The sequence below is a fragment of the Nematostella vectensis genome, chromosome 15 (genome assembly GCF_932526225.1).
Source record: "Nematostella vectensis chromosome 15, jaNemVect1.1, whole genome shotgun sequence".
NCBI lineage: Eukaryota > Metazoa > Cnidaria > Anthozoa > Actiniaria > Edwardsiidae > Nematostella > Nematostella vectensis.
The window spans coordinates 2,557,060-2,583,088 of NC_064048.1; the positions used below are offsets into that span (position 1 = coordinate 2,557,060).

General features: G+C 41.6%; 2 protein-coding genes and 2 long non-coding RNA genes across 5 annotated transcripts; 3 read left to right on the forward strand and 1 right to left on the reverse strand.

Annotated features, from left to right (window-relative positions):
- Positions 1 to 268: 268 nt before the first annotated feature.
- LOC116617372 lies at positions 269 to 7,020 on the forward strand. Its single transcript, XM_032380050.2, has 3 exons — positions 269 to 422; positions 3,536 to 3,658; positions 6,827 to 7,020. Exons 1-3 carry the CDS (start codon positions 342 to 344, stop codon positions 6,950 to 6,952), a joined length of 330 nt encoding a protein of 109 aa, XP_032235941.2. The 5' UTR covers positions 269 to 341; the 3' UTR covers positions 6,953 to 7,020.
- A 1,718-nt stretch (positions 7,021 to 8,738) lies between these two features.
- On the forward strand, positions 8,739 to 11,716 carry LOC116617356. Its single transcript, XR_004295734.2, has 2 exons — positions 8,739 to 9,017; positions 10,453 to 11,716. It is a non-coding gene; the product is annotated as an uncharacterized LOC116617356 (long non-coding RNA).
- A 2,686-nt stretch (positions 11,717 to 14,402) lies between these two features.
- LOC116617370 lies at positions 14,403 to 25,073 on the reverse strand. The gene is made up of 10 exons (XM_048722934.1): positions 25,007 to 25,073; positions 23,796 to 24,026; positions 22,613 to 22,836; positions 21,137 to 21,383; positions 20,393 to 20,632; positions 19,419 to 19,784; positions 17,473 to 17,981; positions 16,974 to 17,135; positions 16,408 to 16,600; positions 14,403 to 15,497 (listed from the first exon to the last, which is right to left on the reverse strand). The coding sequence occupies exons 2-10, from the start codon at positions 23,989 to 23,991 to the stop codon at positions 15,295 to 15,297; spliced, it is 2,340 nt and encodes a 779-aa protein (XP_048578891.1). The 5' UTR covers positions 23,992 to 24,026; positions 25,007 to 25,073; the 3' UTR covers positions 14,403 to 15,294.
- On the forward strand, positions 21,519 to 22,875 carry LOC116617371. Of its 2 annotated transcripts, XR_004295740.2 has the most exons (3): positions 21,519 to 21,660; positions 22,319 to 22,373; positions 22,677 to 22,875. It is a non-coding gene; the product is annotated as an uncharacterized LOC116617371 (long non-coding RNA). The 2 variants fall into 2 exon arrangements; XR_004295739.2 differs by lacking the exon at positions 22,319 to 22,373.
- Positions 25,074 to 26,029: the final 956 nt, after the last annotated feature.

Consider the following 26,029-nt stretch of genomic DNA (forward strand, 5'->3'; position numbering starts at 1 on the left):
AGTGTTCATTAAATACCCTGAGAGGGAGTTGACTCGGGATACCTTAAGCTTTCAAAGCCAACCCCCCCCCCCCCTCCCCCCGCCCTTTCAGCGTATTTTTTTTCGGCAAACTGAAAGGGCCCATTTTGGGCGAACTGTTACACAAATTCGAAACTAAACTTGTGCGAAATTTCAACAAATCAAGTTCTCGGTCAGAGCTGATTAAACACTTCATTATTTTGTGAGTTCAGCTGACGGTTTTAATACTAATGAGACACGTGGTCGCAAACATTGATAAGAATTATACCCAAGAAGGAGAGCCGCAAGTATAGTTGGGCCATCAACTGCAGTGGTACTGAAAGATGAAGTCTGTTCTTGTCTGCTTGCTGTTGGCTTCTTGCGTCGCTCTCCTCAGAGCCGCCCCAACAGCCCCTAATTTTCTGGTAAGGCCGCCCCAATAACACTTCCTTATTGTACTGAGAGCTTTCACATGGCTTCTTTAGATTGAGAGCTTCGCGCTTCGTGGCAAGCCAATACCTATAAGCTAAAAGCGCCACCACAATCGTGCCTTGTTACCACCTCACCGACATCCATAAACCCCTTTCATGATGCGTGTCCCACGGCGCCATCCATACATCCATTAAGATCAACGACCGCTCTTTACCTTCCTACATGGCCCCGACAGTGCTGAAAAACGCAAGACTAGTTCCAGTACCGCGCGGTTAAACCAACCTTTTTGTTTTAAAATGGCGGCTTTTTACCGGCGAACCATCACATTATGGCGAATGCTAAGAAAACTAGCGCAAAGCTAAGGCTATAATTTTCTTTATGACTCCCTCATTATCAAACAAATCTGTCATTTTTTGTACAGTATGTTTTTAATGCTGTACAGTAAGTCAAAACAGCGACCGAAGTCAGCCTTTCGTCAGCCTCACTCTTCACTCGAACGATTCAAAACATTGAGATTTTGTTTGTTTTCGCCAGAACACGCGCATGCGTATGCATTATTCAGCACTGTCCATGGCTTCTTATTCAACTTTTTAGGATCATTTTGGCTCTTTTCACACGAAGCGATTTTCACCTACGACCGGTACGACTTTTTTGTAGCATTTCGTACTAGGTACCATTCACACGCGCACTATTGTCGTATACGATTCGCGTGTCGTAGATAAAAGTCACAGGGGAATTTACACGGCGCGTCTTGAAGCTCTTTTAAGTCGCATACTTCAATACGTAGGTCAAAACTGTGTTGTGTAAATGAGCCATCGGCTAATTCAAGCGCGTAAACATGAACAAGATATTTTCAATCTAATATCGTCAATACTATCGTTTCAGAATTCATTCGTAGATTGTTATTTTGAAGCTTAATAAACCGTTGTCTTTTCAATGATGAACAGTTACAAAGGAGTAGTCACGGCCACCCTACTTCCAACACCCCCTCCCCCCCCCCCCCCCCCCCACTAATACGCTAATTTTCGATCGACATGGTTTCATATCAAGAAAATTCAGCCAAAAATTGTCGATTTTGTTAAACGCGGTCATTTCCGTATAAGGAAACTAATATATTCCTTATTTCGAAAAACTGCATGATTATTGTAATTTTTAAAGTTCATGAAACCTTTCACCTATATTAATCTAGCCAAAACAAAGCATAGATAAACTTTCAAATTCTGAAAAGGGAATTGAATTTGATTGAAATTTAAATTTTCTACAGATCTTTGAAAATTTTCCTGGCCGCGAGAAAGGAGATTGAATCGAGTGAATAATTCCAAGTTTTGGCGGGAAAATCTGAAACAACGTATATTCCTTAAATCCGTTAAAATTCAGAGACGGAAATACCACAAAATATTGGCGAAGTGTTTTCTATTGCAATGCTTCCCACAATAAAGCGAAGAATAATTTAAAGTCGAGAATTGTATGCGAAAAAAGAAAATATCGTTTTGTTGTAGGTTTCAAAAACAGCGCGCGCTCGTGAGAATGTCGTCATTCTTGATTGCAAATGCAGCGCGCGCGCACAGTGCAAAAACAATTCAAAGACTACTGCTAAATTTTGCAGATTTGTTTCCTGAAGTTAAATAATCATTTGACTACCAGGTTGAGATATAAAGATGACGGTTATAAAGTTGTAACCACAAAACGTTCTTCAGCAATAACTAAGCAGACACAGTCTACGGAACAGATGCTCATTTGAATAAGCCACTGTCCGGCGTCCTCGATTCCATGCGACGCCATTTTCTGCCATTTGTCATGACAACAGCCCACGCTCTGACGAAGGCGATGTTTTGCGAAGTTTTATTACATTTATAACATTAGATAGTATGCTCGCCTGTTATACTTTTTAAACAAAAAAATATCATGACAATAAAGTATTTGTAAAACAGCCTTCTAACTCAAACCCCCAAATGCACTGTTCGGTCGCATTTCTCCTCAGAAGCTCTCCTCCACCATATCTATATTTTTAGTGCGTTTCCTGAAAAAAATTTAAACAAGAGACCATGATGTAAGAGAACGAATCTCCCATATTAGGGTATGTTCCAATGATGACGTCCATGAAAGCTATTTTTAGAACAAGCAGTTATTTTTAGATACGCCTGTGATTGGTTAGCGCTCACGTTTCCTAGCAACATTCTTACGCGCAATCACATCTTGAGCAATGTGATCCGGCAAAGGTTGTTTCGGAAATCTTTTTGACCGAAAATACCTTCCTTTTTTACGATCGCTGTAAAAATGATCTTCCATAGAGTACGCTGGAGCCAATCAACCGTTTCTGGGAGATTGAAAAGCATAAAGTGCGGGATTTTAGGCTCTGGGATCAACTTCCCCAGTAAAAGTTTTCACTGCTGATTCGCAAATTACTTATAACACAACAATCAATCATAAATCTGTGTTTACAAAAAAACAGTTCTCTTCCAATTCCCTTTTAATGAAAAAGATACATCCAGAACTTAATACCATTATATTCACACCGATATTACAAATAAAAGATTTCAAGTCTTTATAATGAAGTAGATCTTATTCCAGTGACAAGGGTTTCTTGAGTGACATGATTTCTGAACATTTGCGTGAAAAATTCATTCATCTAAAAATTTTATAGATCAAAGAAAAATAAAGGCCTTCTTGTAATAAAATACATAACATAGACTCTGAGAATGCCTAGGTATTCCATCTCACCGAATTGCAGAGAATAATAACTTTTTAGGAGTCTTCACGATGCATCTTGAATGAACTCAAAATTCACCGTCTCCCCGACGTCTTCCCGTTCAATTTTATAGGGTCCATACAAACCACATACCATTTGGAAGATGAAAATAAAAGAATTGACAAAGTCTATCAACACTGAAAGGTTATATGGACTTTAAAGTTACCGTACCGCAGGTGCTTCGTAAACTTTATGTCTTGTAACCAGAAGAGAAAAACAGTGACTGTGACCATCTGTGGTCAATGGAGAAGGTATCTGAAAAGAAACTAAGAGTCCTCGGTACCAGTCCCCCAAAACGACAACGTTTTCTTCATATGCGACCCGTTCCTGATAAAGATCTAATGCGTTGTCTTGCAGGGAGAGTGTGGCGACAAATTGAAGGAATGTCTGGTGAGCACTGATGAGGAGGGAAGGGCAAAGTGCGTTATCGATTTCCAGAAATGCGTCTTTTCCCATGATCCTTCGCACAAGCCATTCATGGTAAATGACTTAAGATAATCAAAACTTGTAGAAAGCCTTGAGATCCGAATTGTGCGACAATAATGTTTCGGTTTTATTTTGGAACGCTTAAAATTATATATGGATACTGATATTTTCCACAATAACGATCAAATCAAAACACCCCAAAAATCCCGTTCGTAAGCAAGAGTATTGAATATGGTCCACCAAAAACAGGCACAGGCACTTCCGGCCCTACAGAGTATTTGATGGAACTTCCACAATAATATTTTTAATAGAATCAAGATAACAATGTCATGCATATCAGATCTAGTGTCTTTGAAATACCAAAATCTGTGACATGCCAACGTCATGGACATTTAGTAGTTACAAAAAGCTCCCTGATATTGGAAGGGTAGGGGCACACGATACAGGGACATACAACTGTGGAGGGGAAGGGTAGGGGCACACGATACAAGGACATACAACTGTGGAGGGGAAGGGTAGGGGCACACGATACAGGGACATACAACTGTGGAGGGGAAGGGTAGGGGCACACGATACAGGGACATACAACTGTGGAGGGGAAGGGTAGGGGCTCACGATACAGGGACATACAACTGTGGAGGGGAAGGGTAGGGGCACACGATACAGGGACATACAACTGTGGAGGGGAAGGGTAGGGGCTCACGATACAGGGACATACAACTGTGGAGGGGAAGGGTAGGGGCACACGATACAGGGACATACAACTGTGGAGGGGAAGGGTAGGGGCACACGATACAGGGACATACAACTGTGGAGGGGAAGGGTAGGGGCACACGATACAGGGACATACAACTGTGGAGGGGAAGGGTAGGGGCTCACGATACAGGGACATACAACTGTGGAGGGGAAGGGTAGGGGCACACGATACAGGGACATACAACTGTGGAGGGGAAGGGTAGGGGCTCACGATACAGGGACATACAACTGTGGAGGGGAAGGGTAGGGGCACACGATACAGGGACATACAACTGTGGAGGGGAAGGGTAGGGGCACACGATACAGGGACATACAACTGTGGAGGGGAAGGGTAGGGGCACACGATACAGGGACATACAACTGTGGAGGGGAAGGGTAGGGGCTCACGATACAGGGACATACAACTGTGGAGGGAAAGGGTAGGGGCACACGATACAGGGACATACAACTGTGGAGGGGAAGGGTAGGGGCACACGATACAAGGACATACAACTGTGGGGGGGAAGGGTAGGGGCACACGATACAGGGACATACAACTGTGGAGGGGAAGGGTAGGGGCACACGATACAGGGACATACAACTGTGGAGGGGAAGGGTAGGGGCACACGATACAGGGACATACAACTGTGGAGGGGAAGGGTAGGGGCACACGATACAGGGACATACAACTGTGGGGGGGAAGGGTAGGGGCACACGATACAGGGACATACAACTGTGGAGGGGAAGGGTAGGGGCACACGATACAGGGACATACAACTGTGGAGGGGAAGGGTAGGGGCACACGATACAGGGACATACAACTGTGGAGGGGAAGGGTAGGGGCACACGATACAGGGACATACAACTGTGGAGGGGAAGGGTAGGGGCACACGATACAGGGACATACAACTGTGGAGGGGAAGGGTAGGGGCACACGATACAGGGACATACAACTGTGGAGGGGAAGGGTAGGGGCACACGATACAGGGACATACAACTGTGGAGGGGAAGGGTAGGGGCACACGATACAGGGACATACAACTGTGGAGGGGAAGGGTAGGGGCACACGATACAGGGACATACAACTGTGGAGGGGAAGGGTAGGGGCACACGATACAGGGACATACAACTGTGGGGGGGATGGGTAGGGACTCACGATACAGGGACATACAACTGTGGAGGGGAAGGGTAGGGGCACACGATACAGGGACATACAACTGTGGAGGGGAAGGGTAGGGTCTCGCGATACAGGGACATACAACTGTGGAGGGGAAGGGTAGGGGCACACGATACAGGGACATACAACTGTGGAGGGGAAGGGTAGGGGCACACGATACAGGGACATACAACTGTGGAGGGGAAGGGTAGGGGCACACGATACAGGGACATACAACTGTGGAGGGGAAGGGTAGGGGCACACGATACAGGGACATACAACTGTGGAGGGGAAGGGTATGGGCACACGATACAGGGACATACAACTGTGGGGGGGAAGGGTAGGGGCACACGATACAGGGACATACAACTGTGGAGGGGAAGGGTAGGGGCACACGATACAGGGACATACAACTGTGGAGGGGAAGGGTAGGGGCACACGATACAGGGACATACAACTGTGGAGGGGAAGGGTAGTGGCACACGATACAGGGACATCCAACTGTGGAGGGGAAGGGTAGGGGCACACGATACAGGGACATACAACTGTGGAGGGGAAGGGTAGGGGCACACGATACAGGGACATACAACTGTGGAGGGGAAGGGTAGGGGCACACGATACAGGGACATACAACTGTGGAGGGGAAGGGTAGGGGCACACGATACAGGGACATACAACTGTGGGGGGGGGAGAAGGGTAGGGGCACACGATACAGGGACATACAACTGTGGAGGGGAAGGGTAGGGGCACACGATACAGGGACATACAACTGTGGAGGGGAAGGGTAGGGTCTCGCGATACAGGGATATACAACTGTGGAGGGGGGAGGGTAGGGGCACACGATACAAGGACATACAACTGTGGGGGGGAAGGGTAGGGGCACACGATACAGGGACATAAAACTGTGGAGGGGGGGGAAGGGTAGGGGCTCACGATACAGGGACATACAACTGTGGAGGAGAAGGGTAGGGGCACACGATACAAGGACATACAACTGTGGGGGGGGGAAGGGTAGGGGCTCACGATACAAGGACATACAACTGTGGGGGGGGGAAGGGTAGGGGCTCACGATACAAGGACATACAACTGTGGAGGGGAAGGGTAGAGGCACACGATACAGGGATATACAACTGTGAAGGGGAAGGGGGGGGGGGGCACAGTTTCGCCTCTACTGGCCATGACCTTATAACTTTCATAAACGCGTAATTCTCACAGACTATAGTTGGTATCCTCGAAGACAGTTTTCTTTATAAATACAGTAACACTTGGGTTGGGTGGGGCAAGCACCAGGATTTTTGGCACATAACACGTTCGATTTATCTTTCTCATAGAAAAAGTGCAAGATTATTTCACAAGTATGCGTGGAGAAGGCTGGCAAGGATATGAAGAAGAGAATCGCTTGTAAAGTAGCATTCCTAAAGTGTGTCAAGGAACACAGGCCCGCCATCGATAACTAATACGTCATGGATTCAATAAACGATTTTATTGAGCTCACCTAACGCCCTGAATAAAACATATCAAGATATTGGTGTCAATTCTGTGTATGGTAACGAGATTCCTGAGTTTGACATTCATTTCTAACAAGGGCAAACAACTAGCCCCCCCCCCCCTTCCGAAACATGACATCGAAATTGCATTTCGTCTTTTTAATATGTTCTGTTGCCGAAAATATCCATTTTAAAAGTTGCTATTATCTGTTCCTTTTTCCCAGGAGGGACCAGGGGACCATTCCTTTTTCCTTGCCAGCATTGATTAGGATTTTTTTCCCAGCCAGCAGTGGTCAGGCATTTTAGCACATGAATAATTGCCCGTATAACCGATCGGGACGATGTTTTTCCCAAGCATCCGCTCCAGCGCCCCAAAAATTATATTCCAAGCACAACTAGTTCGACTCCACAAATTCGTCAGTAGAAACATTCGGTACGATTTTGCCCCCAGCAACCGAGGGGTTACCCTGGTTATAGAGCCTCGAACTCGAACGTCTCTCTATTTAGAGGCCAGCGAGGTCTCATACCTCGCTGGCCACTAAATAGAGAGACGTTCGAGGCTCTGGGACCAGGGTACCGAGGGGTCTTCCCAGCCAGCCAAAAAACGGACTGCGAAACAGTATTTTGCAGATCCGTTTTGTGCCCTTGTTCTTAGCTTCTTGAATGATAGGAAAATATTTTAGACGAGTTTATAAACTGTTTCTCTAAGCAGTTTGCGATGACTTTGCGCCAGTCTAACCTTACAGCAAAATAACAACATAAATATGATGCGCCTTCTGCTTGCACTTTTACGACTTTCGCTTGGCTGGGGCTGAAAATCATTAAACCCAAGGCCAGCTCCGCCGAAATCTCGACAGCTTTTTTGTTTCAAAATTGCGACGGATGCTTATTACAAATTGCGAAAGGTATTACAAATTGCCACAGTACAGTTACGACCATGATAATAACACTTCGCGCACATCGGTCGGTTGCGTCCGTACGGTAAAATTAGCTTTGATTGAGTGCTATAATATGGAAACCAGACAGTCACAGAATGCAGTCAGTTATCTCAACTTAGCAAAGATTTATTATTTGCTTGGTATTTGAGTTTCTGAACAAATATTGCAGATACTGCGAACTAAGGTGTTTCCTTGTAATACTGGCCCTAATCTTGCAAAGTGTAAGGAAGAAAAATAGGCACTAACCCCCTGCTACGGCCCTGAAGTATCAAATGATTTTGAGCAAAGAAAGGACGAAAATATTACCACAGTTTGCTAATGGTAAAAAGCAGTTCCAAGTTTATTTAACAAATTTCCCATAGTTTTCCGTTGTATGTACTCTTATACACCACGATATTCGTCACCTCATGATCAAAATGTTGTGGAGTCACGAGGCGTGTAGCGCCAAGTAATTCCGCAGTAAATTTTGATCATGAGGTGACGAATAGTGTATACGTCGAGTACATACCACGTAAAATTATGGGAAATTTGTTTTCTACAGCACAAACAACGAAAACAGTATTTTGCAAAATCATAACAGCGCTCGCCCGTTTGAAATGGGGTGTTTTCTAGTGCGTGCACGAGAGCACGAAACAGGGGGTGTTTAAACACGAACGGGGGCTATAAAAGGGATCGCTCCGCCCCCTTTTATGCATACTAATCAGTATTCGATATGGCGGCTGGTAGCGTTATTAAAGGGCAGAAAGACAGCTCGAGTAAAGCATAATAAAAAAAACAACAGAAGTCGATCCATAAACAAGGAAGCAAGGCAACGGCCATGGCAATGGTGGCGAAATCCTTTTAAAAACCGAAGACGAAGGTCGACTTAAGAAAATTAAGGATAAACAAAAAGATTGCAAATCCCGTCTTGGTTCATCAAAGGAAACCTCAGCGACACAGAAGTCCGATTTGCTTAAAGCTCTACTCACGAACCTCGAGTACTCAACAACTGATAACTTATGTATACTTATACAATGTGTTTGCGGTGACTCCATGAAGTGGATAAACTTACCAACTATGTCATCTGGAAGTCTGGTGAAATACTATGTAAAAATTAGGTAAGATGTTAGTGCATCTTTCTTCATAATTTTGAAATGTCATGTACGCTTATATAAACTACAATAGAATTATTATATTGTCTATACTGTTCAGAATGCTTCATGCCTAAAATCAACTGATCACAGAGACAGTATGCTAGTGTTTGTGATGCAGCCCTGATATGATATGAAGATATTTGGCATAGACATGAAGGATTGATATATAGCTTCAAATTAAAATGCCTCTCTTTGAATCATCGCCCGCGCCTCACCTCAACAATGTTCTAGTGTCCTGTGTAGGATTTAGGGTGGAGTATTCAGCTCATATCCACTTGAATAAGCAATACTACACTTGTTTTACTACACTTGTTATGTTTTATACAGTAGCTTTGCATATAAATGTCTTTAGCAGAGTGTGTGTACATCATCTTTATTATTAGACATATAATTTTTTTTGGCTTTTTGCATGATGTCAGGGCACATCCCCCCTTGACAATTCATGGCTATGTGCTCCAGAAATCTAAATCTGAAATAGACAGCAACCCATGTTAGGACATACTATCAAATAATAGCCTATCTCCATATGCCCAGGTTCCTAAAATGTGTATCTTATCTTTACAAAATACTTTTCATTATAATGCATTACAACATATCTCCGTTTATGTACATATTTAATATACTAAATTGGTGCAAGAGACCATGATATCATGGTCTCTTGATTGGTGTTATTTCTGTAGTTCATGATACATCTTACCTATACAACTATTTTGTCTAACTATTCAATAACAAAGGCAACTCTAAATTTTCCTAACCATGCAGTATATTTTTCCATCATTGTGAAAACATCTTCAGTGGTACAGTGGTTACATACTTACATTCTTTTCTATTGTTTTCTATTGTGTTTCTATTGATATTATGTAGTTTATGCAGGACAATTGTATGTGGGTTTCCTGTGTTACACGTCATGTGATATTTAGGGGAGTAAAGAGAGGCGTCGAAGCGACTTGTTGTGTTGTGCTCGCTCCGATTTCTTTAGGCCTTAGTGGCCCACAGATAAGACATATTCGATCTGCTGAAACTCAACAAAAACACTTGCCTCGCATCACAAATCACAAAGGATGACAAAATGGCGCGGCAGACAGAGGTTATCTTTAACTCTTATTCACTAACTAACTCAAAATGTTACAGCGACAGCAAAAAGTTGGTATTCATTATCTCATACCAGGGGTCAGGGGCGGATACAGGGGGGGGGGGGGGGGTGGATTGGGTGGATATCCACCCCCATTTTTTAACACAAAAAAGTCACTTTGTTGAAGAAGGTACTGTCCATGTGCCATCGCCTGCTTGACTTTGCTGACAAGACAAATTAAATTCAGCTCGAAGTATTGTTAGATCAATGTGGATCGGCCCCTGCATACTACACTCCGTCGTCGTAATATCTTCTGTCTGCCCATAGAAAAAGCTAGAAAGCTGAAAGAGTGTTGGGCGAAGAATGGATGCAACAAGAGTGACAAGGGCAAGAACAGGAGGAAGACATGCAGAAAAGCTTTCAGGAAGAACACCAAGGGAGGCAAGAGAAATGACAATATCGAAGAGCCGGGAAAAAGCCAAAGAAACCGGCAATGTTGAGTCGCCGCTTCTTGTTTTATGTTTTAGGCAGCGTCAGATAATTAGCCCTTCTTTTCTTCCTTTTTTATTCATCTACACTCACCAAGATATTGTTTTTTATCACCTTTTCTTTTGACTTCACAACTTCCCGATCATTTCCGCGTACGAAGCCAGTAGAAAACAAGACGATTTGTAGCGTAGGACAAATAGTAGAACCCCGTTCGTTTACCCATATTTAGACGACCATTTTCATTTAGGTAGCTCGTCCAACCATCTACACAATACAAGCGACCTGAACAGGTGCGGGTCCAGAAAAAGATAAAATTCTGAACCTGTTAACAAAGCGCTGAGCACTGTCGCTGTAATTAACAGAATGTAGCTGATGTAAGATGTACATCTATCTGGACCCGCGCCTGTTACATGTCTGACTGCCCAATTTCCAAATTGTCTGATTCTCAACTTTTGCACATGTATATGTTTTGTGGTTAACTGCGAAAGTGCGTGAGAAGCTTCAAAAAGTGCATCAAGCACGGCAAGAAGAAGGTTTGTGGGAAGGCTTTCAAAAAGTGTATCAACTCAAGCAAGAAAAGTGACGATATCGAGGAATTCTAATAAAACCTTCTGATATTTACAAATTATTTAAATCAGGTTTAACCATGAAACTCGTTAAGCGGAGCCAGCGCGGCCGTAGGTATAAGAAAATGGTATATAACTATGCGACTGAGTTTTTTTGGTCATCGCGCGGGAGCCCTGTGGTTCTGCCTCGCCTGCTCGCTCGCCTGTCTGCCCGCGCAAGCTATGTAACCACGCTTAGCTGACACGGTCGCCTTCACTCGAGAAAAACACAAACTTCAAACAGTAGGAAAGTTATTTGAGAAACTCTATTACAGTCATGGATTGCTTGAATCAAAGAATCTACAATCTTCTCTGAGTCCACTGTCGAAGTTCGCCTGGTTAACACACGGCGGAAGATCGATTACACTACCGATTCACAACATGGCGACGAAAGAAAGACTACGAAAAAGTCTTTACAAAAAGCCTAAAATATAAGAAAGGACCCATGTCTAAAGACGGAGACATTGAAGACAATAAAAAGCAGCAAACTATGATTATAAATGTTGTTTTTCGCCGACTGGAAACGAATGAAACGGTACGTTTTCAAATCGTATAAGTGAGGGGGGGTATAAATGACACAGAAGAAGCAAATAAGCTTCTCGTTCTTCTCCATGCGAGAAAAGCGCAGAAAAAAAAAAGAGAGGAAGAGAGCAAATTAGAAATGAGCGAGGATATTGATGACAAAGAATGAGCGCTTGTAGCATTAGAACGTTTTAATGATTTCAAATATGGAACATAAGTATATAGCAGAAACCATGAAAAAATAGGGTATATACAGGTTTGCATTCCATAGATAAAACGTAGTTTAATGTGTATTCTGGACTCCTGGATTTTACATGCGAAATAACTGCCCCCGAGACTCGTTGAACCAAAAAGTCTGATTTGACACTTGGTCAAATTAGAAGAGACAACACACAAAGAAATCAGTGTCCCCCCCTTTTTAAAACTCACACACTTTCGACGCCCCCCCCCCCCCCCATTGTATCCTCACGCCCCCCTCGGGATAATAAATGACTTTCCCTTACTTTAGATACTTACTTTTTCGTCCATGTTCAGTTTAGACTATATGTTTTGTAGAGTTACTGTTTTAAAAAAAGAAATCTCTAAAATACGAATTGTTCGAACAAAACCAATTCCGCTTCTGCTATTTCTGTCCAAATCATAATTTCTCGTGACAATCTTATAGAACCTGTGCCAGACTAAAAGGCAAAAAGAGTAATTTGGTGAGAACAATTAAGGTTAGTTTTGTAAATTCTTTCTTTTTGAGGGGTGAATAATATTTATTTATTTATTTTAGTTTTTTAAGACTCTGAACTTGGCGGTACATAAAATTCACTGAACTTGTCAGGACTAGGCATATGTAGATTGTGCTCGGCAACTTTAAGGGAAACTTTTGGCGTTTTCAGCAACTTTACTAAGGACCAGCAACCTAGGGCAACTTTTGCCTTTCTTTGCAACTTTTGAGCAACAAATTGGTATTAAATCGATCCAAACCATAAAAAAGTTCGCTATTTCATCTAAAAATGGCCCTGGACAGTCCTCACTCGTTTTACGTGTGCACACGAAATCTGGACAGCGGCTATTATAACGGGCGTTTAAATATCCAGCGGTTATATCGAGGTTGCAAGGGACGCTGGGGCAACTCTCATTAAACCCACAAGCGCATCGATCTCTAGGAAACCTAAAATCTGCGTGAATGAAGGGAAAATAAGGCAACGAAAGAGCAGCGGTCAATCGACTTCGACAAATGCAACATGCGCTACGGATCGTGTGATAGAGTTTCCAAAACAGCATTGCGTGTAGCGAGGCTTGCTCGATCAGTATAGGCTGTGAACTTTATCACTGCCTTAAGCATCATGGAGTATATTATATATGATGTAAATACTGCATTTAACAACATGATGCCTATCCAAGTGAACTTTGACTAGTTAGAAAATTTACTAGAGAATACGTATCCTATTTATTGTTGAGTTAAAAGAGATTGATTGACAAATGTATTTATATTTTAATGATTAATTTAACATATTTTAATGCCGATTGGAGAAAATTGTTAATGAAATTGTTGAAATGAAGACAAGCAAACAAATATGTTTAGAGCATTTATCCAGAACAAACGACTCTAGAGAGCAAACAACTTTTTTAAATTCTGGTGGCAACTTTTGGATATATTAGCAACTTTAAAGCAACTTTTGGCCATATTTTCAAGCAACTTTTCCCAAATTTACTAGCACGATCTACACATGCCTAGTCAGGACAAAATAAATAGAAATGAAAAATAGTTATAACATCAAACCTATGCTGCACCTCTAATAATGCTGCTGTGGCAAATATTTTTCTCTTCTTATCATGTTTGTATTTTTTTTTATTTCCTTTTTGCTGTTATTGTTTATAGGTGGTGTAAACGGACCAATACCCAGGATTTTTTTTTTGGGGGGGGGGGAGGGGGTGCACAATCCGAAAAAGTGGACCAAAATTTCTCCGTGGGTGGTGGTGGTGGTGGGGGGGGGGGGGGGTTCAGATAAAAATCTGACCAAAAGGAAACAAAGGTTTTTCTAATTTCTTTCCTATGTCGCTCGTTTTCTTTGCTTCACATCAAAGCCAAGTTGTTGAACGAGCGACACAAAACGGGCAATATCTCAAAACATTCCGTCAAATTACGATTCGAGTGATTTTTTTATTCTGTTGTTGTTGTTGTTGTTGTTTTATTTTTACACGAGCTTCATCTCTGAGGGCTTCTGCTGAATGTTGGGGTTCTTATAAGCTAATATACAGTAAGCTACTGCGGTTTTCGATACTTTGCCGACGCCGACGATTTCCAACAGGTCAATAGCATTCTCTCATTCAAAATCCTTGAAGCATTTTCATTGGCTAGTCTTGTAATTTATGTCAGTTTGAACGACGGAAGCTAGAAAGCAGTCAACAGCAGGGCCGTAGCAGGGGGTGGGACACTGGGGCATGTGACCCCCCCCCCCCCAAAAAAAAAAAAAATAAATAAAAATTCCAAAAATTATAAGGGAATGACCAGTAGGGGCGTGGCGGTGCCCCCCCCCCCCCCAATATTTTCTTAATGTTTCTGTGTTGTGCCCCCCAGTCTTACATGACCTGCTACGGCTCTGAACAGTTAAATTTTGTTCATGCGAACTCACATATATTGAAAAGTGCATTAAAAATTCCAACAAGGTCTATAAGCTGGCCCTTTAATTTCTGTTGTTGCTACAAGTTCATATTCTATGATTAAGGTAGACAAGCAAGTCTCGTGTTAAAAGACTTCAAACTGAAATGATGAACACACTAAGATCATGGACACACTAAAATATAGATCATGGACACACTTAAATATAGATCATGGACGCACTAAAATATAGATCATGGACACACTTAAATATAGATCATGGACACACTTAAATATAGATCATGGACACACTTAAATATAGATCATGGACGCACTAAAATATAGATCATGGACGCACTAAAATATAGATCATGGGCGCACTAAAATATAGATCATGGACGCACTAAAATATAGATCATGGACGCACTAAAATATAGATCATGGACACACTTAAATATAGATCATGGACGCACTAAAATATAGATCATGGACACACTAAAATATAGATCATGGTCACACTTAAATATAGATCATGGACGCACTAAAATATAGATCATGGACGCACTAAAATATAGATCATGGACGCACTAAAATATAGATCATGGACGCACTAAAATATAGATCATGGACGCACTAAAATATAGATCATGGACGCACTAAAATATAGATCATGGACGCACTAGAGGCGTTCGTTTTTTTCCCTATCATTCTGGAATGGGAATGGTTGGTAGAGAATGTTCAGAATGGCATTCGAGTCGTTCTGCTACAGGTAGCAAAGAGGGTGGAATGACCTTCATTACATTCCGTAATGGGAACGCGGGATAAACGAACACGCGCTTTTTCTATTCTAATCATTCTTATTCCGGAATCACGAGTAAAAAAACGCGCCCTAAGATAGAGATAATTATTATTGAAACACTAAGTGATCACCCGCTAGAGATATATCATAGACAAACTATTTAATCAGGGCCAGTCATTCGGCCTCGCCATCTCATATTTTGCTTTCAGGTCGATGGTGCCTTCAACAGGTTTTCTCAAATCGACAAGCACATTTCTGTTTTCATTCGCTATCATCTCCACGTCCTGTAACTCCACATCCTTGTAAAAGCCCTGTCTGATGTACATCCAGTCTTTACCTGACTCCTCCCTTAGTTCAAAAGTACATCCTAGAACATAACATTCTATTAAAATAATAATTCAAAAGGGACTTTGATTGCATGCTCTGCTTTGTTGTTGTTTACAAAATAAAAGATCACCATCCAAAACCAGGGCCGTAGCAGGAAGTGGGGCACTGGGGGCATGTGCACCACCAAAATATTAAAAAAATATATCCAGTAGGGGTGTGGCATTGCCCCAATATTTTCATAATGTATCTGTTTTGTGACCCCCCCCCCCCCTTTGAAAACATAGCTTCATGTTTAGCGAGCCATCAATCGTTACAAATTTTCTACAATAAAGTTGGAAATAAAAGAGAAATATCTTGTGTTTTCTCCCTGAAGAAATTAAATACATTTTTTCGATTACCTTGAGCTTAATTTGATGATATGATTTGGTAAACGACTGTTTGCCTGAGTGTTCTCTACGACTATTGCAAAGAGAGCTTCCGATGATGTGATGTCGAAGGACAATTTACCATGGCCATTTTATATATATACCTATTTCAATAAAAGCTGTTAGTGCGAATGGCAATTGCCAAATGGCAGTTCTACGACCGGAGGTATTCATGGCTAGCAATTAGATAAATACATTAATAAATTCAAGCGATTTCAGAACCATATATTTATTATATGGAATGGATAGCCGTATGTTTTATTTATATTGGAACACATATTTTGGGATCCATTTGTCCTTTCGGTCATAGAACTGCCATTGGTCAATGGCCATTTGCCATTTGCACTGACGAAGTCTTTTGAAATAGGTGTATATTCCACATAATATCTTTCTCACATCCATCTCACATGCTATTATTGACCATAAGGGTTTCAAATCATTATTCCATGACTATGATGTTAAAAACCACATGAAACTAAGAGACAATTGGTCTTTTTCACACAAATTTTCACACAAGCCACATACCTGTATTTATGATTGTTGTCATAAGATCTTCTGTCAGGATGACTGTGTCATTTCCACCGCCCATATTTACAAATAGATACGGGACTGCGTTGGCGGCCGGTTTGAGGAACCGGATGTACTCATCCCCACCATTCCCGTATGGACGGTTGACGAATTCAAAATCTGGCAGCTTCTGGTTAGATGACGTGTCAACCTGAAAATGATAAAGCGCAAATGCAGATGTAGAATTGATTTTGATGGTTATTGCTATTTAATGATATTAAACACATATTAAAAGAGTTGCCCTTTAAAAATCCATTTGCGCATGTGCGCTTACAACACAGGTAGCCCATGACTAAGAGGATAAAGCACAGGTACCCCATAGCGTACAACACCAACACAGGTAGCCCCTATAATGTTCTATACTATTCCAGTGCATGGTAACAATGATAGACGATGGTGATGGTGGTGATGATGATTGTGATGATGACGATGGTGGTAATGGTGATGGTGATAGTGATGATTGTGATGACGAAACGTACACATCAAACACATCAGAATCGTTAAAGCTTAAAAGTGGGAAATACCTTCTTTGCCATTGTCATGTCGAATGTCTTCACAGGATTTTTTTTCTTTAGACTGTAGACACAGTCATGGTAGGAATCGGTTTGGTAAATGGACACCTTTGGTTCCGTGAGGGATTGGAAACGAATAGACCGCCTACGATCATTAACTCTGAATTTCAAGATCTGGAATCAAAAAGCAAAAGCTAAAAAAAAAAGAACATGAATGATGTTCATTATCATTTTCTTTAAAATTATTACCATTCTCTCGGGTGTTTTCTATGGAACATTCGTTTGTTAATTATATTAACGCACTTAGTGTCTGGCGTAAATGCATTTTATTTACTATTATAAATTGGCAGGGTGTCAAGGAATTAGGTTTGAGTCCCGTCTTTGGCCACTGTTTATCACAAATCCGTTCCCGTTCAAAACCCAGGAGAAATTAAGAAATTGAGAAATCACTAGTTTCGTGATATGATTAAGGATATGAAGGCTTGCTCAATGTGAGTTATTCAGTACTTACTTGTCCCTCATCAGTCCAATCGAAGTTTTTGATGGTAATCTTATTATAACTGCAAACTACGAGCTCAGGCTGCTTTCCTGAAAGTTTGTAGCTCTCAGATGAATCAACAAGTTCATAGTACTTAAAGTCAGATCCGCTGAACATAAATGATGATGCATCGAGCATGTACTTGTTTGCTCCTTCTGTCTGTTCCACGTAGAAGGCTGTCCTGTCCAACTCTATGAGGTCATCATAGGAGCTGCCGATGATCATGTTGATCGGCCCTGTTATTGTACCAAACTTGTGGAGTATATCAGGGGAGTACCAAAGGCCAACATGATTGGTTTTAGCGCTGAAGAATGCTCCAGTAATGCTATGGACACTGTCTTTCGGTGTTTTGAGGTTGGAGAACGAAATCGTGTTCAGGGCTTCGCAAGCTTCGCATGTATCAATCGTAAGGGTGTTTTCATCAAAGTACCTTGTAGGCTGTCCGATGGGACCGTTAATGTGGATGGTATCATTTCCACCACCTAGACCAAGGATTAATCAATGTTCCTGTAAGAACTATGCAATCTAATGGCAAGTGCATGCTGGTATGTCAAAAATACCTTTGTTATTTGTAGAAATTTGATTGGCCAGGACAAAATATTAAAGCATAAGATACACATAGCACAACAAGATTTGTAATAAATCTTAAGATTCTGGTTATAGGATTAATTATTATGAATTTGCAGAAAAAAAAGAAGAAAACTAAAAAATAAGAAAACAAGCAAATATAGATTCTTGCAGCCCGCCAAAGTGAAACACCCCTGTACTAAGGTGCCATTGCAAATAGCAGTTCGTGGCCCCATTTTTACAGCCGATTTCGATGTATCGCGATGCCCTAATTTTAAGATTTTTGTTTGAGCAATTCTTTTCCGTCAATCAAAAGTTGGGGTCGGGGGCTATGTAAATCATGTGTTGCTCGCGGCTGGAACGAGTATGTTGTGATTCTGGTGCCTTCTCGAACATTTCTATTATGACCAAAAGAAAGTCCCCCCTCTTTATGACTATGACTATAACAAAGAAATCGTGTAAAAACGACGGGAACTACGGTACCTGTCCTTTGATTACCCACAATGCATTGCGAAATACTGAGTGTCAGGCGATTTTACTTCCCGGTATATACTTCATAGGGAACGATAAGAGGGCCTGACCTTCGGGCTATCCATAAATTAACGATAAAAAGCACCCTGGAATCAAAAAGCGATACACACATGCGTAAAATAATATTTCCTATCTACTTTTCACCATTTGTTGGAGGAAAATTTTATTTGGCCCTATTTTGTGTGATTTTTACTTTTAGCCTTGTTTCCATGCCAGACGCAAAAAATAAGAATTTTGAAATTGAAATATTTTACAGAAAGCTATCGATTCAGAAAGGCGATCATAACTTTTTTGTAATACCTTGGTATATTCTACAAATCGGCCCATGGACTATATAGAGTATCGCCGTAGGCCAGGGAGGTTGAAGTGGTTCAGCGGTAAGGACGAATTGTCTATTTAAAATCATAGTCCAAGACGGCGAAAGGTATAATTGTTTTAGAATTAACCAACAAGAGTTTTGCTGCTTGTCTTTTCGGAACTTCAAAAAAGTCGTTTCTCAGAGCCATAATATGAGGCAAAGCTCGCAGGCTGAGTATTAATTTGCATAGGCTTCGTCCCCAACTATTGTTTGACGGAATAGAATTGCCAAAACAAAAAACAAATATTTGAACTGGGGCATCGCGATACTTCGAATTCGGCTGTAAACCCAGTGTCCAACCCTATGGTCAAAGACAAAATTCACATGTCTTGGGCGCATCTTTTTTAGCCAATTTTCCCTTTAAATGATGTCTACGGTGACGTATTATTTACTTCATGTTTTAGCGTTTTACAAATATGAAGATAACAACTAGTTATTTGTTGACGTCCCTAAAATCACATACCTGTATCAATGTTTATCTTCTGCCCAATTTCCAGATTCCAGAAGTCTCCAATCATGACGAAGTCGGCATATTTGTGATGTAAATATCTGTACGTCCTAATATCAGCACCCCTTAGCTTGTAGTTGCCATTCCCTGCGAGCTTAGTATCAAGGATTACGAAAGTGCCATCAAGAATAGACTCTCTGACTAGCACATACCCTTCCCATTCACTGCCCACGTTTCCATTATTTCCATGCACAATTTTAGCGCCTGCATCATAGTTAGCTGTATCATCTCGTGTTAACTTAAGAGGATTGGTGTTTTGAGTAGTTTCTCGTATCTGCATTAAAGCTGGATTGCTCTCGTAGAAATCGTGGCATTTGTATTCTGAAAAAAATAAGATCAATCAGGGCCGTAGCCAGTATTTTTAATAGGAGGGGTCCCAAAAAGGCCCTTATAAGACATTTTCCCCTGTATTTTAAGTAATATCTCATATATTTACTGTATTTTTGGCTGTGGAAGGGGGGGGGGGGCTGCACCTGGCTACGCCCCGACACGACAGTTGATTAGCTTTTCCTTGTTAATGATGGTTTGTGACCGCGACCTTGGTGCGGACCTTTGAGAGGAAAAATAAAACCTCCTTTTATCGTTTCCGGGTATATACTTCAAAGGAGACGATAAGAGGGCATGGCATTCAAAAATCAAGGGACGATCTTATCCTTGGAAACCTCTAGGTCTTTCTCTAGAGAAAGTCGTGAGAGAAACTGAAAACTGAAGAGAGCCCCTGGGTTTTCGAGGATGGATTCTACTGTGGATATTTTAAAACGTGCGCAGGGTGTGCACGCATCCTGGCGGCCTAAAAAGTGGGTCATTCCTTATTAAGAAATCTACAAATACTACGCCTTTTCCATATGATACTTATGACTGCAAACCCCCCCCCCCCCCCCTTCCCCCCACCCAATCCTAGGTTTGCGCCTGTTTTTAGAGTAACTTACCTTTCGGGAACCTGTCAAGATATTCCTTTGAATGCTTCAACTCTTCATACCAAGCCTCCTTTAGTTGGATCAGAGGGTCTATACTGGCACCCTGGTTACAGCAAGGGTCTTGATACACGAGTTCTACAATGGTCCCCGCCAGACCAAGACAAGCACTGAGAGCGCCCAGAGCGAGAAGACCTACTCCGCCGGTTACTACGCCAAATGCTACGGCGGCTACTGTTGCGAGGCCCACGACACCTGCAACAACATTAGCGGTGGAGAAATGGATTAACGCATGTCACATTTTGAACGTTAGGGGAGCCTAAGTGGCGGAGTTGGCAGAGCTTCGTTCATTTTAACCAAATCATCACATTTCTCTTTACCTTCAACATTTGGTAAGCCACAAATAATCAATAATTGGCAGAAAAAGTGGCAGGGCAGCTGCAAACAATATTCGACGTTTTTCTGATATTACTTGACGTTTCTATTTGGAAAGGGGATTTTATTATTTGTGCTTAAGGGGACCACGGACTTTTTATAAAAGTGGTTTACACGAATTTGCGAGTAAATGATTTCAGATTTTGAAATATTAAAAACAATCGCGATCTTGATGTAAGATGTAATGATGTAAGAAAAATTATCCGGGAGGGATTTAGGAAAATAAAATGACCAAAATAACATGATGATTTGAAGGAAACTGCCCCCCCCCTCCCCCCTTACACCTTCAAATCCTAGGTGTCTCGCCCGATTCTTGTTACTTACTTGAGGCTATTCCAAGGCTAGCGGACACTATCCCAGGTGTGTTGCCGTCCTTTATGGCGTCATATAAATCCATACTGTCAAGCCCAATACTTAAGACGTCAAACCACGGCCCCAGGAAATCGATATACTTGGCGACCTTTGCCCATTTCGATGCTCGGCGTAGCGTTTTCACCAAATCGTCAGAATCTGGGAGGTTTTTTACAGTGTTTCTCAATACATCTATTGCATCGTCTTTAAGCTTTGTTGTCTGGAGGATGAATATTATGTCAGTATGCTGGTTTAGGCTCTTCTCTGCTGATTTGGAATTTCCTTGTTTTGAATTATCTAAAAGAGTCTGGGTCGAGCGCGCGGGAGACCTGTGATGTTCTAAAAAAAACGGTAGGGCCTGGGCCTGTTTCAAAATGGCGGCCTGCAAAATCGTTATAAACACGAGTAAACCCGAATTCCTGTCAGTTGACGTGGCAGTTATTGACGAACACAGTTCTAGGGATACAAAAAACGAGAAAAGCGGATTCCTAAATATGGTATGTAATGTCCTAATAAGGAAATGACTGAGTATGCTAGAATAACGACAGTTTTCAACCTTTATAGAGCGAATTGAATGTGTAAACAGAAACCATTTCTAACTGCCTTTTTAGCTACCAACGAAGGGTCCAACCGGAGTCGGACTCATCTCTTCCGGACGTCCCTTTAGGAATCAGCCAAAAAAGTTTCTATATCAAACAGTGCTTATTTTCTATTGAAAAATTTGATTATATTAAAATAATTTCTTTGTGCCTTTTGCCGCCACAGGTCCTTTGCATTCCACTTCGATTAATTTAGGCTGTGTCTAAATACATCTAGTACTCATTGCAATTTGTTGTGGTTGGTAAAACTTGTGACCCCAGAGGAATCGAATTCGTCCCCAGTCTCCCTTGCCTCACCCCCAACCACAGGAATCCTAACAGAACGCCCGAGACTAGACTGTGTAATTTAAGGAAGCTGCCTCAGTTTTATTTCTATAGCTTCGAATGCAAAAATTACACTCTTAAAAGTGTCGCACCTAAAATATGTCGGATGTTTAACTATAGATAAAATGGGATCATAAGCTCGCAGCAAATTATAAATTGGCACACAAGAATTCCGATAGATATGCTACAATTCGACAGGTTCGGATTTTAAATGGAATATTTCTTCTTTCAGATTTTTTTTTAACTTCAAATATGTGAGGGCAAACGTCGTGAGTTTTGTCCAAGGGGTATGATTTTAAAATAATTTTCTTCGTATAGTATGTATTTGCAAAAAACTACCAGCACATTATCCATTGTTTCGTCGCTACGGTAACTCAAATAACAACAGCTCACATATTTTCAAAAAATTCAATCCTTACTTGATAAATGGACTTAATCTTAAATTCCAAGCAAACGGAAACTGTATCCCTCTAAACATGAGCGGTGTATCTACTAGAAAACTGCAGGGAGCTTCATTTTCACTTGCCTCCGCTAAGAAATCCGTGCTACCGTATACACCATCTTTGATGGCAGTATTGTATTTTTTCCAGGCCGCAACCGCGCCGGCAAAATCCTTGTCGGCTCTTTTCTTCATATGATTCACAAAGACCATGGTCATAGGGTTCTGTACTACAAGACCGCCGGCACCGTTCACCATGGTTAGACCGACCATTGCTCTGTACATGCTCATTTGAGCTTTCTCCTTGTCGCCTGTTGACAAATGGATATATTAAAAAATTATTTTTTTAATAGCTTTATTGGATAGGAATTTTAATATACAAAATAGATGCCGAATGGGGCCATGCGTAAACGGGTGTACTAGGTCCATGCAGGACGTACCCCAAATGAACATATCTGAAATAAAAGTCATAATAAAGACTAATTTTGGTGGCGGCCACAGTCCAGTGCTTAGTTACGGATCTACGGGGGGGAGGGGGGGCGACAATTTGGGTCACCCACCCCCCTAGCAAAAAGCTAGATGCTTCATGTGCAAGGCAAGTCTATGTAAAATACATTGACATGAATGCTCACAATATAGCTTGTTTAAATCCCTCTCTTTTTGTTTGGAAATAGTGTGTGGACAATTATATTACAGAAAGAAGAAAAAAAACCTCCCTCTACTTCAAGCTCCATACAAATGGTCAATTCCAACTACCGCTGACCCCTGCAGACGGCATGTCTTGAAGTTTCTCACACTGCACTGCGGTCATCATTTCTCATAGCGAATAGCTAGAACTGGTGTTGCTTGTAATTTGGTTTGAATATCCGGATCTGGTGAATTTATGACGTTTTTGGAGTTGGGCTGTTTTAGGGAGTTAGGAGTGAATGGGTTAAAGAGTGGGCTTCCTGTGTTTAACATTGGGCTTCCTGTGTTACACTTTGTAGTATTTCTAAGCTTCTAAACACTCTGTGGCCTTTGGGGCCACTTAACCCTTTGTTCACCGAAATACTAGTCCAACATAGCCAGCAAATGTTTTCTTTTTCTTTTTTAGGGGGGGGAGCTGGGTTGCAGGGGGGAGGGTTGGGGAGGATGAAGTACCTGATGAAACTTTCCCTGAATGAACTGGGGATTTAATTCACTCAGGGACGAACATCATACGGGTTTCGTAGCCTACGAAACCAAGCGTCACGCCGTCATTGGATCAACGGATATATCCCTACCGTCATACCTTGTTTCATGTGGTTGAAGGCTCGGATCGAGTTTGTTCGAGCTTTGATGGCGAGGACAGTATCCTGCATTGAGATCATTTCTATTGCCCTTTCGGACATTTGCATGAGCTTGTCTGCAGCGTTGAATCTTGCGTCCGCAGGGTTCCCAAACATGGCAACCACCAGAGTCACGCACAGTAGAGCTCTCGGTGTCATCTTGAAAGACTGCTACTGTCTGAATCTTGTCTGACCTAAAATCACCGTAACGATGTCAAAGAAGACCAATCAAACCACTATTAGGGGTAGCAAGCTGACAAGGGGATCTCGGAATCTCGGCTTTTTACGCATAAGTCTCGAAGTCTTGTTTTGTTGCTGGTTTTTTTTTTTTTTTTTTTTTTAATTACAGGGGTCTCGGAGCCTAGTCTTTTTTTCTACCACGGCTTAGGATTTTTAAACGCGATCTCGCAGTCCCTGATCTGTTTTATGTTGTTGCCATGCTTCGGGTTTCCCCCTTCTTTTTCGAGTCTCGAGTCTTGAGCCTTTTCCGAACTAAACAAAAAACATTCGCTATTGTAGCAAGATTGCATTGTTACTCTACTTTTTTTTTAAATGATGTTAATATGACACACCGAGCAAGTTCTTCAAAAACAAGGTCTGGCTCGGATTACGAAAAATACATCGGAAGCATTAAAAAATACAATTTGTAAGAGAAAAGTCCTTTTTTTTAATCGGATACCCCCAAAAATACCTGAGGCCCAGTTTTGACCCCTTAAAAAAACGAAGAGCATCCATATCAATTCGACATGGGAAGAACTCGGATTAACCCATCGCTACCCCTAATATATTTTATGCTCCCGCTCAATGCCGAGTCACACAAAGCATCCATTTCCATCGTCTAATTCAGGCGAGTAACAAAGATATTTTCAATCAAAAATCATCAACAACATTATAGACTTCATTCGTAGATTATTTTGAAGTTTCCTTGCGAATAAACTGTTGAATTTACGGGCGGATGTGGGAAGGTGTTCGTGGGTGGCATGACCGTTTAAACCCTATACCAAAGCACTGAAAACGAAAACCTTATTTCAAAAGCAGCACAAGCACTTTAATACCCTCTTTCGAATGGTTCGAATAATGATGATAATAAAAACTACATTCAGTAGTATATTGCACGGGCGTCTACACGAAGTAAGATTTCTTGCCTTTTTGTAACACTGGCTTGTATACTTACTTACTGACTTGTACACTGACTTGTATACTTTCTTTAAATGTCCTCTGCTGGGCGGAGCAGTAACGGGCAAGTAACATTCAGGCGTGGATTACGCCCTAATATATCGGTTTCTGTAATCACTTCAAGTGCACTTTTAATGAGGCGTTCCAGCTTGAAGTAGTCACTTTGAGTACACTTGAATAAAATGAGACTTTCTCGGATGTTAAACATTATAGAAAAAAACTAAAACGAAATCTTCATTGAAAACAAACCACAGGAAAGGGCGATTCTTTATCTACAGTTCTACCTATTGAGAAAGTTATATTGCTTTTTAGTAAAAAGGTAAACCTCAGGCTTTTTAGTCTGTTGCTAAGATTCCGTTGGCTTACAGTAGAATCTATTTTGATAACGCTGTTTGTTAAGAAGCAAAAGGTTCTTTTTAATTTCTCTCAAGCAATTGACTATGGAATTAAAACTATTGAAAAATTCAGCATTATTATTTTTATTATTTGATAATTAATAAGGATGCTCTTAAGATAGGTATCCAAAGTTTGTCACACTTGCACAGACCAAGTACAGGTGGTGATAATCGGGCAAACAAGAAGGGTGATATCATGTCTAAAACTAGTTCATTCAAACGAATGACATTCACCATATCTCGCACTCTCAAGGGTTATCACTGTCATACCGTTGTGCGCTCAAGTTTTTTTTCTGCCCCTCCATGGCCCTTTTTTTCTGTGCGAAATGACTAGTAGGGGCATGGATGTGCCCCCCCCCCCCCCCCCCAAGTTCCCCCAGCCCCTGTGCGCCCGCCCCCTCAAAACTTAGAGGTCCGTTACGGCTCCGATTTCTATCATCGTCTTAATGTATAAATTTTAGAAAGTTCCATTTGAAGAGGACAGCGCACTTAATGCCATTGAAAAAGCTTTTCTAGAATTGTCATTTCATCACATTCATTAAAAGAAACACGTTATTAAATTGTAACTGTCGAAAGTCGCTCTATCAATATTTTTCAACGCAGCTGTCTTCTCTTTAAAAGTGAAA